Consider the following 15,747-nt stretch of genomic DNA (forward strand, 5'->3'; position numbering starts at 1 on the left):
CTATTTGTGGGGCTACGGAAAACCTCGGAGTTGTAGAAATTATTTTCATCATAAGGAGAAAGAAGAGGCCTAAGTATTATCTTAGGCACAAACATTCAGAGGATGACTAAATGCTTCCGTGTTTAGCTGGACTTTTAATTTTATACAGTGGTAGATAAAACCACTGAAGTAGCAAGTCACCTGGTTTAACCTCCTACAGAGCAGAGCTGCTTGACCGGGACTGTGACCTGGAAATCACTGAGGAGCTTTTAAAAATCACAGTGTCCAGGCTGGACCCCACAGCAATGGAGTGACCATTGCTTGGTGTTCTAGGCTGAACTGGGTTCCCTCAAAATTCATAAGCTGAAGTGCTAACCCCCAGGACCTCAGAATGTGACTATGTTTGGAGAAAGGGTCTTTAAAGAGGTAATTAAGGTAAATGGGGTCATTAAGACGGGTCCTAACCAACATGACTGGTGTCCTTATGAGAAGGGGAGGTGAGGACACGGGGAAGACCGTCTGGATACACAGGCAGAAGCCAAGGAGAGAGGCTTCAAAAAGAACCAAAGCCTGCGGCCCCTGGGTCTTGGACTTGAAGCCTCTAGATCTGTGAGAAAATAGGTTTTTGTTGTTTTAGCACCCAGTCTGCCTGATCTGCTATGGCAGCCTGAGCAAATGCATAGAGATTTCCAGGATGCGATTGAGGCATCAGTAATTTTCACAGTTCCTCTTATGATTCTAAAGTGCAGCCTAAATTGGGATCTACTAACCCAGAGGAAGAGAGAGTGGTTCAGGAATTAGGTAAAATGGAATAGTATTTAATATGAACCTTGACAATTACTTTATAACTATTGGTTAGCATCATCTTCTACCCCAAGTGAGGCACTATCAGTCACAGAATCTCTTAGTTTGCACTTAGTTAGGGCACTGATCAGAAAGCACTCCAGGGTAATATCCTGTGACCTTTTAAAGCCACTTATTGGGTACCTGGTTTGGGTCTCTCTCTACCAGCATTTCTACAGAGCTACCTCAGCAAGGGCTCCATCCAAATCCCAGGGGTGCCCCCTGCTGGAAAATGCACAGAAATGAGCCCACAGAGCCTCCTAAATATTTCTGCTTGCTGCTGCTGCTGCTAAGTCGCTTCAGTCGTGTCCGACTCTGTGCGACCCCACAGACGGCAGCCCACCAGGCTCCTCTGTCCCTGGGATTCTCCAGGCAAGAACACTGGAGAGGGTTGCCATTTCCTTCTCCAATGCATGCATGCACGCTAAGTCGCTTCAGTCATGTTCAACTCTGTGTGACCCTATGGATTGCAGCCCACCAGGCTCCTCTGTCCCTGGGATTCCCCAGGCAAGAGTACTGGAGTGGGTTGCCGTTTCCTTCTCCGTTAACTTACTAACTTGTGCTGTTAAAGCGCTGCACTGTTTGAACCTCCTGTGTTCCCAGCATTTCCATGAATAATTAATAATTTCTCAACTATTCTCAAACTGCTCAGAAATCTATCTTCTCAGATAAAATCTGAGACTGTTAGTCCTGGGAGGTACCATAGATGTGCTGAGACCCCTTCATTAATCAAATGGAGAAGCTGAAGTCCATATTAGGTAAACAACCTGAATAAAATTATGTGACTATTGGTCTCTGTATTGGAAGCTGAGCTTAGGAGCTGAGAATGATTTCTAGAAGCTCTTTAAAAAATATATTCATTCTTCTGAAGAAATGGGAAGTGAAAAAAATAAAAGGGTACAAGCACTTAGTTATAGTTTTTACATTCCAGGTCCAAAATAACTATTTAACACTCTGTGTAATACATAGATAGAAGAGTGGGTTTGTCATCAGTCGAAAATAGGACTTGCATAGATATCAAACAAAATATACTTTATAACATTAACGATTTTGTGAATATATGGTGAAAATGCATCTTAGATGGTTAACCTACGTGGAAGTACTTTGGAAAGTATAAACTAGTGTAGAATGTAACAGGTATCATCTGTTTTGATTAGGAATACATGCATAATTGGTGACGATAATGCAAAAAAAAGGAAGAACTGTTTCATTTCATTCGGTGCCCACAGGAGTCCAATGGCCCCAGAGTAGGTACCATAACACAGAAGAAATAGCCTAAAAGGAAAACAAGATGTATCTTGTGCCTAAAAGGACAAGGACATATAAGGACATATATTGAAGGACATATACATTTGTGGAACAGCATGTAGCCCATTGCAGAAGGCAGATGAAACCCCCGCAGTTTGGGTCTATACAATCATTGCGCATACATGGCTTTGCTAACCCACCTTCTATCCTGGGGAATTATAGTAAAATGATGGCTGCATTTAATTTCTCAAACTATTACAATGGAAATCTAATTTTTAGTATATCAGCTATTAAAAAAATACAAATCACTTACTTCCACTCATCATCCGCGGAAAGCTTTGTGTGAGAGATCTGAAAAACATAAGAGATCCCTTCTCAAAATTTTCTTGTTTCCTTAGCTTCCATTTTACAGCATTACATGAGAAACGCAAACCATGAAAAATACTGATGTTTCCTAGTACTGTAATAGTTTAGAATGAAAGCTGTAACAAAATATTTAATTACGGAACTAAAAACACACACACATACACCCACACAAAACAGGAATCAGGTCACTATTAATAAATACTTGATTCTGCTCTCCAAGGTCAGGAAACCAAATGAGGCTCCATGCCTGTGGTTTTCTTTGGCAATTCAGTCAAAGTTGTAGGAAGTGGTCTCCCAACAGGCAGTGCCACCCTGGCTTCTGGTGTAATCTATGAATTGGAGAGCTTGTGAAAAACATTTGTTTTGCTGATGCCTTAAATGATGCCAGTGAGAACTTGGAGATGACATTCTCCAGGTTCAAGGATGTAGAGTCAGAGCTGACCAGCTTCTCGTTTGGAGCACTGTTGTGTCCTCCTGTTCCTTTAAACCCTTAAACCCTGATCACAGGGAAGGGGGCAATCTGGCCCAGCCCGTGGGCTGGGTGGGAGAGCATACAGACCATTCCCAGGAAAGTGCTTGAGACTGACCTACAGGGTGCACCCACGTGCTGCTGATCCACTGTGTGGATCACAATAAACTGTGGAAAGTTCTGAAAGAGATGGGAATACCAGACCACCTGACCTGCCTCTTGAGAAACCTATATGCAGGTCAGGAAACAACAGTTAGAACTGGACATGGAACAACAGACTGGTTCCAAATAGGAAAAGGAGTATGTCAAGGCTGTATATTGTCACCCTGCTCATTTAACTTATATGCAGAGTACATCATGAGAAACGCTGGACTGGAAGAAACACAAGCTGGAATCAAGATTGCTGGGAGAAATATCAATAACCTCAGATATGCAGATGACACCACCCTTATGGCAGAAAGTGAAGAGGAACTCAAAAGCCTCTTGATGAAAGTGAAAGTGGAGAGTGAAAAAGTTGGCTTAAAGCTCAACATTCAGAAAATGAAGATCATGGCCTCTGGTCCCATCACTTCATGGGAAATAGATGGGGAAACAGTGTCAGACTTTATTTTTTGGGGCTCCAAAATCACTGCAGATGGTGACTGTAGCCATGAAATTAAAAGACGCTTACTCCTTGGAAGGAAAGATATTACTAACCTAGATGGCATATTCAAAAGCAGAGACATTACTTTCCCAACAAAGGTCCGTCTAGTCAAGGCTATGGTTTTCCCTGTGGTCATGTATGGATGTGAGAGTTGGACTGTGAAGAAGGCTGAGCGCGGAAGAATTGATGTTTCTGAACTGTGGTGTTGGAGAAGACTCTTGAGAGTCCCTTGGACTGCAAGGAGATCCAACCAGTCCATTCTGAAGGAGATCAGCCCTGGGATTTCTTTGGAAGGAATGATGCTAAAGCTGAAACTCCAGTACTTTGGCCACCTCGTGCGAAGAGTTGACTCATTGGAAAAGACTCTGATGCTGGGAGGGATTGGGGGCAGGAGGAGAAGGGGACGACAGAGGATGAGATGGCTGGATGGCACCACTGACTTGATGGACGTGAGTCTGAGTGAACTCCGGGAGTTTGTGATGGACAGGGAGGCCTGGCGTGCTGCGATTCATGGGGTCGCAAAGAGTCAGACACGACTGAGCGACTGAACTGAACTGAACTGAAGGCTAATCTTTGGAAAGACATCATTGTATAACTTTCATGGAGAATACAGACAGCTTAACCTCTAGTCCAGTAGCATCAAAAGCTAAAATCCCCAATGATGGCAAAGAAGAAAAGGCCTTGTGTAATAAAGCTTTTATTACACAAATCAGACATTAAACAGGTTTTCTTTTTTCCCTCCTTTGTTTTCTTGAAATCAGCTCAGTTCAGTTCAGTTGCTCAGTTCAGTTCAGTTCAGTTGCTCAGTCATGTCTGATTCTTTGCGACCCCACGGACCACAGCACGCCAGGCCTCCCTGTCCATCACCAACTCCCAGAGTCCACCCAAACTCATGTCCATTGAGTCGGTGATGCCATCCAACCATCTCATCCTCTGTTGTCCCCTTCTCCTCCTGCCCTCGATCTTTCCCAGCATCAGGGTCTTTTCCAATGAGTTAGCTCTTCGTATCAAATGGCCAAAGTATTGGAGTCTCAGCTTCAACATCAGTCCTTCCAATGAATACCCAGGTCTGATCTCCTTCAGAATGGACTGGTTGGATCTCCTTGCAGTCCAAGGGACTCTCAAGAGTCTTCTCTAACACCACAGTTCAAAATCATCAATTCTTCTGTGCTCAGCTTTCTTTATAGTCCAACTCTCACATCCATACATGACTACTGGAAAAACCATAGTTGCTCCATTGTGTGCAACTCTTTGCGACCCCATGGTCTGCAGCACGTCAGGCTTCCCTGTCCATCACCAACTCCCGGAGCTTACTCAAATTCATGTGCATAGTGTCTTGAGATGGCAGAAGCAATTCCTCTGTGTGTGTGTGTGTGTGTGTGAAGCAATTCTGACAGATGGAAAGAAACAACACTATCCATAGTTCAGGCTAGGAGTCCTCTGACTCAGTTTCCATAAGACATGTGTGCCTTGGTCAGAGACTGGAGCGGTTCCTTATAAGGGGGATGAAAGCTCCGGGAGACACAGCTTAGCTGAGGTTTAGGCAGGTTTAGGACTTGCTGGGTGATGGTGGAGAGGAGGTGGTTGGGGCAGCAACTGCTGCCTGCAGCTTCCCTGGGGCTCTCTGCCACTGGCTGATCCTACCAGGCAGTCCCTGATATCCAAATGAAGGTTGTGGCACTTGGGCTCAAGGCAGCCTTCCAGTGGCAGCCCTCAGGGAAAAGCAGGGCCAAGTCCCCTCCTTAGTGGGATATGGCCAACTTAACTGGCTTCTGCTTTGGGAATGAGCCTTGTAGCCACACAGACCCATCCAGTACCAAACACTGAGCTGACTGGAGCTCTGGGTAACCCAGGCGCATCACCAACCTGTGCTTGTCTCCATTTCCTTCTCAGAGGCTGGAGACTGACGTAAAAACTGCTCTTATCTACTTCACTGCAATATTGTGAATATAAATAAGACATTAGATGAGAGTTTTCTAAGAAGGTGCTTCATCCAAGGGTCAGTCATCTTAGTAAAAGTTGCAACCAAGACTTCATGGGTCCCCTTTTTGCTGTTCAAGATCTTTGGCTTCACAGTGCTTTTTGTTCAAATTAGCTTAAAACAGGGAATTGGGTTTTTAGTTGAGAAGATACACTTCCTTTGACTTTTACAAGTAATGTAGCTTTGGGTATAAATGTGTAACTACCCACCAGATTCCAAGTCTTTTTTTTTTATTGAAGTATAGTTGATTTACCATATTATATTAGTTTCAGGTATACAGCATAATGATTCAGTATTTTACAGATGATCCTCCATAAAAGTTATTACAAGATAATAGCTGTAATTCCCTGTGCTATTCAACATGTCCTTGATGCTTATCTATTTTATACATGGCAGTTTCTCTCTCTTAATCCACACCCCTAATTTGCCCCTCCCTACAACCACCAGTATGTTTCCTGTATCTGTGAGTCTGTTTCTGAAGTCATTTTAAATGAAGTATGATAAATTGTTCTACTGAAAACGAGGAAAGCTTAGGGAGTGGAAATTGCAGCTGAAACGATTTCTGCTAAATACAATTACGAACTTCCTTAGATCAAGTGATATTGAAACAATATTCTTTTTCTTAGAGAAAAAGCAAACTACGATGGTGGTACAATTAGAGACATCTCTTTTCTAGTAATGGTTTCCTATAGTACAATTTTTTTTTTCCTAGGTGGAATCTGTTTTTTGAAAGATTTTTTTTTGTGGTATGTTATTATGTAAGCTCATCCAGGGGCTTAACAGGACTTACTTTGGAAACTGAAATGACACTAAAATTCATCTGAAGGATAAGCATAAGGCTATCCAGGAAAATTCAGAAGACTAGGGGTGCGGTCTGTCAGCCACTGAAACCCACAGTACAGCCACAGAAATTACCTGACAGCCTACGGGCCCAGGAACAGGAAGACAGTGAGTGAGCAGAAGAACCCAGGAGCAGACCTAGCTACAGATGATGAGCGAGCTACTTCAGAGCAGTGAGAAAGAAACAGATCGTTCAATAAATGGTGCTGAGACATGGAACTCTACTCAGGGTTATGTGCCAGCCTGGATGGGAGGGGTTTGGGGGGAGAGTGATATACATATGTATGGCTGAACTCCTTTGCTGTTCACCTAAAATTATCACACCATTGTTAATTGGCTATACCCCAATACAAAATAAATGAAAAAAAAAAAAATGGTGCTGAGACCATTAGCTAGTCATTTGAGAAAACTAAAGCTGGATCCATACCCGGCTTCAAAATAGATTCCAAAAGGATCAAATATTTAAATGTGAAAAGGAAAACCTGAAAAGTGCTAGAAGAAATACAGTTAAGCATTTTAATAATACCTCAGTGAAGAAGGCATTTCTAAGTATGACAGGGAACTCAGATACTGTAAAGTAAAAAAATCGATGAATTTTGAGGACGAAAAATAGATTAAAATCACCTGTATTTGAAAGATAAACTAACATATGTGAAGGCAAGAAGTGACTAAACTGAATAGAAAAAGAGCTTTTACAGTTTAACCCAAAAGACATAAAGCATTTGTAAAGGGCAAAGCACATGAACAAGAAATTCATAAAAGAGGAAATACAAATGGCTCATTTATGCAAAGATGGTTTAACTCACTAGTGATAACTCTGGAAAAGCCCTTCTGAAAGCAGACGTTCTATGCTGAAGACCCTCGGGAGGGCTGACGGGTGGAGGAAGCCTAGCACGTCTAGAAATGTGGCTGCAGCCGTGTTGAAAATAGAAGGCTCAGTCAGTGTGAGACTGTGTCATTCTCCACCCCACTCCAGCCTGGGGGGATTCAATGGGGCTCAGAGACCCAGGCTCTGGCAGGGAAGGGGGAAGCATTTAAAGTCCTCGTCTGGAGGGGAGATTCCAGCCTGGTCTTCCATCAGGCCCCACGGGCACTTCCCTGCTCTAGAAGCCTCCCCCCTACCCCCATGCATCTCAAATTTGGAAACACAGAGGCTTTTTTTTCCCTCTTTTCTAACTCAAGAAAATATTTTGCGGGAATTCCCTGGTGGCCCAGTGGTCAGGACGCTGTGCTTTCAGTTTGGAGGGTGCCGGTTCAATCCCTGGTTGGGGAACTAAGATCCGGGAGAAAAAGAGGGCCAAAAAAAGCAGAAATATTTTGAAAGCTTGAGTAAAAATTGACTGAAGATGGCTGGTATAGGGCTGATGCTCTCAGGTGGACTGGGGAAGAAGGGGAGCCTGGAAAATCCAAGATAGAGTTTTTAATTTGCACCCCCAGCTCCACCCCAGGCCATCCAAAGCTGGTGTCTCAGTGGACCAGGCCCCCATCATAACCACACTGCCTCTCTCCCTCCATCCAGTGGGTAGTTTGGAAGCAGCTATGAACTGCCTGGAAATCCTTAGCGTGAGAAGTGAGGAGGTGAGCTGTGCAGTGGGTTGCTTCCTATCAAGAGTCCTTGAGGCATCTGATGGGACCAGTCCTGGCATTGGTTTCTGTTCTGCAGGGGGATGAACCTGTCCCTCCCTACCCAACCCACAAAGATATGGCCTATTTCTGACCTCTGGTTCCTACGACTGTGATCTCATTTGGAAAAAGAAAGAATCTTTACAGATGTGAATAAATTAAGGATTTGGGGATAGGATCATCCAGGATTTAGGATGGGCCCTGAACCCTGCAGTCGATATAAGAGAAAGTCGAAGGGAGATCTGACACCTGGAGAGACACAGGCATGGAGAAGGAAGCCATGTTGAGACAGAGGCAGTGACTGGAGAGAAGCAGCTACAAGCCCAAGACACCTGGAGTCCCTTGAAGTTGCGAGAGGCAAGGAAGGTTCACCCTAGAGTCTCTGAAGGAACCATCACCCTGCCTACACACAGGTTTTAGACTTCCGGCCCCCAGAACTGTGGAAGAGTGAGGTTCTATTTTTCTTTTTTTGTAAAGACTGATTGCTTTATTTTTGGCTGTGCTTGGTGTTTACTGCTGAGCGTGCACGTCCCCTGGTCGTGGTGAGCTGGGGCTGCTCTTCGCTGCTGCGCACGGGTGTCTCATCACACTGGCTTCTCGGAGCACAGGCTCTAGGCATCCTGGTTTCAGCAGTTGTGGTGAGAAGGCTGAGTTGTTCCTTGGCATGCAGGATCTTCCCAGACCAGGGATGGAACCCGTGTCCCCTGCAATGGCAGGTGGATTCTTATCCACTAGACTGCCAGGGAAGGCCTATTTTTTTTCTATTTCTATTTTTTCCCTTTCTATCAATATTTTTAAAATTTTTCTCTATTTAAAAAATTACTTTTTATTGGACTATAGTTGATTTACAATGTTGTGCTTCAGGTGTACATATTCTTTTTTAGATTCTTTTTTTAAGATTCACTCTTTTTTAGATTCCTTTATCATATAGGTTATCCCAGAATGTGGGCTTTCCTGGTGGCTCAGATGGTAAAGAATCTGCCTGCAATGCAGGAGACCTGGGTTTGATCCCTAGGCTGGGAAGATCTCTTGGAGAAGAGAACAGCAACCCACTCCAGTATTCTTGCCTGGAGAATCTCATGGAAAGAGGAGCCTAGAGGGCTAAAATCCATGGGGTTGCAAAGAGTCAGACACGACTGAGTGACTAACATTTCATTTTCATTTTTTTTTTTCAGAATGTGGAGTTCCCTATGCTATACAGTAGGTCCTTATTAGTTATTGATTTTGTATATAGTGCTGTGTATATGTCAATCCCAATCTCCCAATTTATCCCTTCAGTAAACTCCTCTTGTTACGGCAGCTCCAGGAAATGGATACCTGCACATCCAGCCCCGGCAGGTAGCCACTACACTCAGGTGAGCAAACCGCCGTGCGGGCGGGGAGGGCATGCCTCCTGTAAGCTCTGGGTCAGGGAGGCGGCACAGGTCCTGGTGGGCCTGCAGACAGGCCTGTGAGAGCAGCTTGGCTTATAATCTTTAGACACAAGGCATGTGGGCCTTTATCTGTACTCTTGCTCTAGGCCTGCCACCTGGCTGGGGATGCTGGCTTCCAGGCAGCATGTGGAAGAGGACGTCTCTGCGATACTGTCCAGGCCAAGAGAAAAGACTTACAGATGTGGACTGGAATCATCCTTCCTATGAAAAGGCCTGGCTAGGTCCTCCTCCAGTGCAGCCTACCCTTCCACAAGCTCTCCCTGCTTAAAGAGCTTCCAAACAGTGTTTTACCATCTCCCCTTTAACACAGGCAGACAGCCAAAGATGACCAAGCGCTGGAGACAGAAGAGGGCTCTGCACCCATGAGGACAAGGACCCCAGGCTTTAGAAATGGAAACAGACAAAGATCTTAGAAATAAAAAATTTGAGAACTGAAAATAAAAAATCTAATAGAAATGTTGAAGATAAATAATGAAACTCCCTCAGAAAGAATAAAAAAATAAAAAAAAAAAAAACCCAAAGGAGGTGGAAAAGAAGAAAGAAAATATAAGAAAATTAGAGAATCTGTTCAGGAAATCTCATATCCAAAAAGAGGATTTCCAGAATAAGAGAGCAGAGATGGCTAAAGTCAAGAAATGTAAAAGAAATTATACAGGAAAATTCCCATGGCTTGAAAGACACCTGTTTCGAAGGAAAGGACTCACCAGGTGCCCAGTAGAGCTGATGAAAAATGAGCCACATCAAATTACATCAGTAGGAAGTCTGAACATTGTGGTTCAAAAGGAAGGGCCTATACAGAGAGAAGACATGGGTCAAATGCAAAGGATCCAAACTCAGGAGTTACAAGAGAGATCCTCTGACAGGCTCCAGCATGTTGAGAAGAGCCTGGCAAGTGAGTTTGGGGATGAGTCCAAGTCTGGCGGTGAGTTTGGTGACGAATGGGTGAATGGTGCACAGAAAATGAAGGAACCAGAACTGAAGGGAGTGCAGAGTAGTTCAAGGTGTACATGTAGTGACTGGCTGGGAGTGACGAGCATTTGGTTAGAGTCCCTGACATAGGCAGTGAGTGAAGACTTAGCCAACGTGTGATGTCACTAACGTGAGAGGCTGGAAGAAGGCAAGTCACGGGCATGGGGTGGGGTGGACAGGTTGGTGGGAGAGAGTGTAGTTCTTTCTTATCCTCCGTAGCAGGGAATCGATCCAATAGCACTAGTGACTAAAAATCAAGAAGTGTTGTATGACTGCATGGTTGAAAATATGGAGCACAGACCAGAAAAAATGACTGAAAAAGTTGAAAATCATTGCCTCTGGGGAGTGGAAATCAGACGTGGGGAAGGGTGAGTGGAGTGGAGCTGCTGTTTTTGTGTTTTAAGTCTACAGAATGGTACAGAATTATTTGACTCTTTAAATTTTGGATGTTCAAAACATTGATAATAATAAAGCCTACCGACCATATTATCCTCCCCCTGGCCACCATTGTTAATGTCCCTCCTGAAGTCCCATGTCCCTTTTCAGCCTCACCTCCCTCCATTGCCTCAGCACACTCTCTGCTCCAACCAAGCAGAACTTTCTGTCCCTCAGTGCTTTTCCTGCACCCCCAGCCTCCCTTCTGGGCTGCCGGGGGCCCACCTCCTCCAGGGAGCCCTGCAGGATAGGCCCCTCCATTGGCAGAAGTGGAGACACTGGACATCTTGAGGGACATGCAGTTTCCTTAGCGCCTCTTCATTTTGGAAATGAACTCCCAAATGCATGCCTAGCTCTTTCCCTTATCTTTCCCCCTTCTTTAAGACAAGCCTTCTGAATTTCTACCAGGGTCACAGTGAGCGTTGCTCCCTCCCCCCTTTCCCATGCTCACCACTCCCCAACAATTTTCTTCACCTCCAACAAGTTGGTACTGCTGTTCCCTCCATCCAGAATTCCTAGCCTCCCCAGTCATCACAAGGTCAGCTCTCACCCACTCTCCAAGGCCAAGCTTAATGCCATGCCCCTCACTAGCCTTGCCCATCCCCGCTGCCAATTGCAATCCCTTGCTTCTTAGAAATCTTACAAAGCTTCACTTGAACCTGTTTTGGGGACAGTAATTTCTCCCTACTCTCAATGAGTTCTTTTTGTCCTCCTTTTTCTGCTCTTCCAGAATGTGAACTCCCAGAGGAAAGGCCCGCCTCTAATTGCACGGTTACTGCCCCCCCTACCCCAGTCCCCAGTACTTGGTCATGGCCTAAGAACTGTCAGATGAATGAAAAATAAATAAATGGATAGGGTTTTAAACCACCACCAGGAGGAGGAAGAACGTGACAGTCCAGTGATTCTCAGAGCTCAAGCAGCAGCACCCCCTGGGAACTGGTTAGATTGCAAATGATCAGGGTCTACCCCAGAAGTGAGTCTTGGAGACCCTGGGGATAGAAATCTACATCTGTGGGTACAGCCCTCCAGGTGGCTCTGCCCCAGCCTCCTGAGTGAGAACCACGGAGTCAGCTTGATGTACCCCCAGCATCCCTCAGCCGTCTGCCTCAAGGCCCCGGCCTTCACCGGGCCCTGGGGGTTTCTGCCAGGGAGCGGGGAGCGGGTGGGCAGCTAGTGTGCAGGGCGGGGAGAGGACAGGGCCAAGCAGGGTAAGGTTCATCCCGGAAAAGACAGAGTGGGTGGGGGGAGGGAAAGGAAGGAACCGGGGAGGACGAGAGAGGGGGAAAGGAGGGGAAAGAGAAGGGGAAGGGGAGAAGAAGAGGAGAGACAGAGGGAGATGGAGAGGAACTCTGCCTCCCAGAGTGGGGAGGAGTGAGGACAAGCCACAGCGTCTTCCAGAAGGTCATTCGCCCCTCCACCGGGTGCGCGCGCGGGAGGGGGCCTTGGAGACCGACCTGTGCAACCGGCAGCCCCTGCGCGGGCCTCGGGACCGCGACCCGGTGACCCCGCCCCGCCCGCGCCCGTACCTGCTCGTGCTGGGGGGCCCCCTCCAGGCCCGGGGCCGCCCTCGCGGCCATGCCTCCGGCGCTCAGGGCCCGCTGCCCGGGTGTCCGCGTCCGCGGGTCCCCGCCGCCCCGCCGCCCCGCCCCGGGCAGTGCGGGTCAGATACCCGCGCGGGACCCTCCTGCGGAGCAGGGATGCTCATGCGGGCCACCGTCGCCGCTGAGGAGGCCCTCTGGGCCTCGGGGCCCTCTGCAGGGAAGCCATTCCGTCGGCCACTATCGCCGGGAAACCAGTTGCGCTTCCCCCAACCCCGCACCCCGCACCCCATCAGCCATGCGCGGGGCTGGACCCAGCGGCTTTGTTACCCGGAGACCAGGCGGGAGGAGATGAGAGAGTGAGAAACGGAGGTGAGAGAGGGGCGAGGAGGAGAGGCGCCCTTGTTTTCTCTTCAGTTCTCTCCCTCAGTGGAAGACAAGAGGTCAGGTGCCGGTCCCCATGTGGGGAGACCAGCATGGTCTCTGACCTCTGCGGCCGCCCAGTCCTGAGCCTTTCCCCCGCCTGGCCGCTTCTTGCTCAGTTCTCTGCAGCCTCAGTCATGGGGACAGATCCTGGGCAGAGTCCCATCGGCCCTTCCACAGTCTCTCCAAAGGAGAAGACTTCCCTGTGGGAGAACGTACACCCGCTTAGCGCCCGTGCTGCTGCAGGCCCCGGGCCTTCCCCTGAGGGACCACCCTCCGCTTGTCTTGTGCCCTTCGCCTTCTAAGAGACCCTCCTTTCCCCTCAGCGTGAGACCTCGCAGCCTGGACTTACACAGGGACAGCTGGAATACTTCCACAAGCCTTTAGGAACACTTGTGTCAATTCTGGGCACTCGACAAAGAGAGAGGACGCCTGAGGGGACAGTGTGGCTTACAAAATGTGGCTTACTCGATTCCAGCTTGTGATGGCTCCCGTTTTTTGTGATGGCATGTACAAGGAGATACCAGGGACACTGACCACAAGATGTGGACCCATCCTGGCCACTGTGGACCTACAGCCGGCAGGGGGAGGAGACAAAGATGCAGTACAATTCACCACGAGAAGTGCGTCAGCGCTCCAGTCTTGGTGCCTCAGAACCCTGGAGGGGTTGTTAAAACTCTGTGGCAGGGCTGGACCCCCGTTTCTGGTGGGTCTGGGCTGGGGCCCGAGAATCTTCCTTCTTCACAAGTTTCTTGTGGTGGCTGCCTACACCCGCAGGCTGCCAGGGTGTGATCAGGGTGATGCAAAGGCCTGGAGGCTGGAGAAAACTTTGTGAACTGGAGAATCTGAAATAAAAGTAACAGCTGACACAGATGTAAGGCTGACTAGGTACCAGGCCCTCTTCCGAGGACTTTACTGTGTTCAATCCTCATAACAACCCCCTGAGCAAGGCGATATTATCTGCAAATGGATAAAACCACCTCTAAAATGATAGGTGAGAACACTAACACAGAGAGAGGGGCAGGTGTTTGCTCAGCTTTCAGGGTGGTAGGCAGTGGGGTGGGGATTTGAACACAGAGAAGACTGACTCCATGGCTTGGGCCCATAACCACTCAAGGAAGGTCCTGGGGGACCAGATCAAAGTCTATGTAATTCATATTAAACAGTTTGAACTGCAGCCTAAGGCATGGGAAACCATTTCAGAGTAGTAAGAACATCACATTTCTAGATCAGCCTTTTGGCTTCAAGGGTGCGGAAGGGAGCTTAACTAGGACCCACTGCAGGAAAAGCCAGGAGCCTGTTGCTGTAGTTCTAGCTAAAGGTGGCAGGGGAGTCTGTGGTGGTATATGGTAGTCTGTGCAGAGCCTGGGTGAAGGGAGATAGAGGCCTGTGGATAGAGCTGAATGACTTAGGCGATCAGTTCTCTAGGGCTTAAGTTATCTTCAAGGACGGTGCCCAGGCGAGCAGTTTGAGCAGCAGGGCACTTGGGGAGACAGGGCTGCCATCTCTGACAATGGAAACGTGGAGAGTGCAGCAGATTTGGGGGAACAAAGATAATGAGCTCATTTGCACATGGTATCTCTCTACCTGGCTCCTGGCCTCTCTTCAAGTGGCAAAGGCCACTTTTTCTCTCTAGCCCAGCAGGTCCTCAAATTCTAGATTCTTCTAAGTCTGCTCCCCTCCCACCTCCAAAAAAGACCAGAATTTCCTGTCCCTATAAATTCTGGCTCATTATCATAAGTCTCTCTGCTGTGAGACTCTCTTCCTTGGTTGATTGACACCCGAAATATCCACCTATTTCACTGGTGACAGAGGTAAACACAAAGGCAGTCATCTTTCTGGCTTCAGCTCCACCATCAAAAAGTCTTGTTTCTCGCCCTCTGGTAGGTAGTGGTAGATTGGCTGTGATCTATTTTCCTGTCATTGGGGCCTCCCTGGTGGCTCAGAGAGTAAAGAATCTGCCTGCAATGCAGGAGGCCTGGGTTTGATTCCTGGATGGGGAAGATGCCCGGGAGAAGGAACAGCTACCCACTCCAGTATTCTTGCCTGGAGAATCCCATCGACAGAGGAGCCTGGCGGGCTACAGTCCACGGGGTTGCAAAGAGTTGGACATGACTGAGTGACTAACACCTTGACCCGTCTTCATTCTCCTGTCGTACTGGGTTCCCTCTGTGGCCAAATTCCTGGTGGCCAGGAATTTGTTTCTCAGTCAGTTAACCACTCTGGAGTAGTTCACCTCATCAAATTATGTAATCTGCAACTTTGTTTCCCGGATCAAATGGTTGGCAGCTGACTCTGTCATCATTGAGGAAAAGAGGAATCTGTTGTTTAGCTGTAATCTCTCCAGCATGTTAGCCCTACTCTGCCCTTTCCTGTCATCTTCTGGTCTAGAATGTGGAGGTGAGTGTAATGATGTAGCGGAAATGAGCTAATATCATAAAGGTGATTGAAAAACAGTGGAGTCAAGACTAGCTATACAAATATGGTATGTGGTGTAGAAAGAGACAAACAGACCCATGGAACAGAGTAGGAAAACTCCAAGTGGACACACGCACTGGGATGATTCATCAGCAGGGAAAGTATAGACTAGTTGGTAATTAGCTTATCCATCTGAGAAAAAGTGACCACATATCAAGACAAAGCAGATAGTTTAAAAAGCAAAACTTTAAGATGATTTCAAAAATTATCTTTGTCATCTCAGTGTAGTAAAGATATATTAAAATACGACTCAAAAAGAACAAACCATAAAGGAAAAGATTCACAAAGTAGCCCATGCTAAAATGTAAAATTTCCATATGTGCATTTATCTAGCTGCTAAAGATTAGTGCACAGAATAAACAGCACTGTTAGAAATAAATTTTTTAAAATATCTTAATCCATAGAAAATGCTCAAAGGATATAAACCAATTGGAAGAGATAAAGTTATGAGATGTTTCTGTAATTTAAAGAAAATTCTC

The 15,747-nt window shown here is 46.9% G+C and overlaps 1 protein-coding gene across 1 annotated transcript in view; it reads right to left on the reverse strand.

Annotated features, from left to right (window-relative positions):
* RNF175 (ring finger protein 175) overlaps positions 1–13,524 on the reverse strand; it is a 69,592-nt gene extending 56,068 nt beyond the window's left edge. Inside the window, exons 1-2 of the mRNA XM_070386675.1 lie at positions 12,356–13,524; positions 2,384–2,421 (exon numbers count right to left, since the gene is read on the reverse strand). Coding sequence (XP_070242776.1) covers positions 2,384–2,421; positions 12,356–12,406 — 89 coding nt within the window. The 5' untranslated portion in view covers positions 12,407–13,524. The remainder of the gene's footprint in view (positions 1–2,383; positions 2,422–12,355) is intronic.
* Positions 13,525–15,747: the final 2,223 nt, after the last annotated feature.

This window comes from Bos mutus, chromosome 17, assembly GCF_027580195.1.
Source record: "Bos mutus isolate GX-2022 chromosome 17, NWIPB_WYAK_1.1, whole genome shotgun sequence".
NCBI classification, from domain to species: domain Eukaryota; kingdom Metazoa; phylum Chordata; class Mammalia; order Artiodactyla; family Bovidae; genus Bos; species Bos mutus.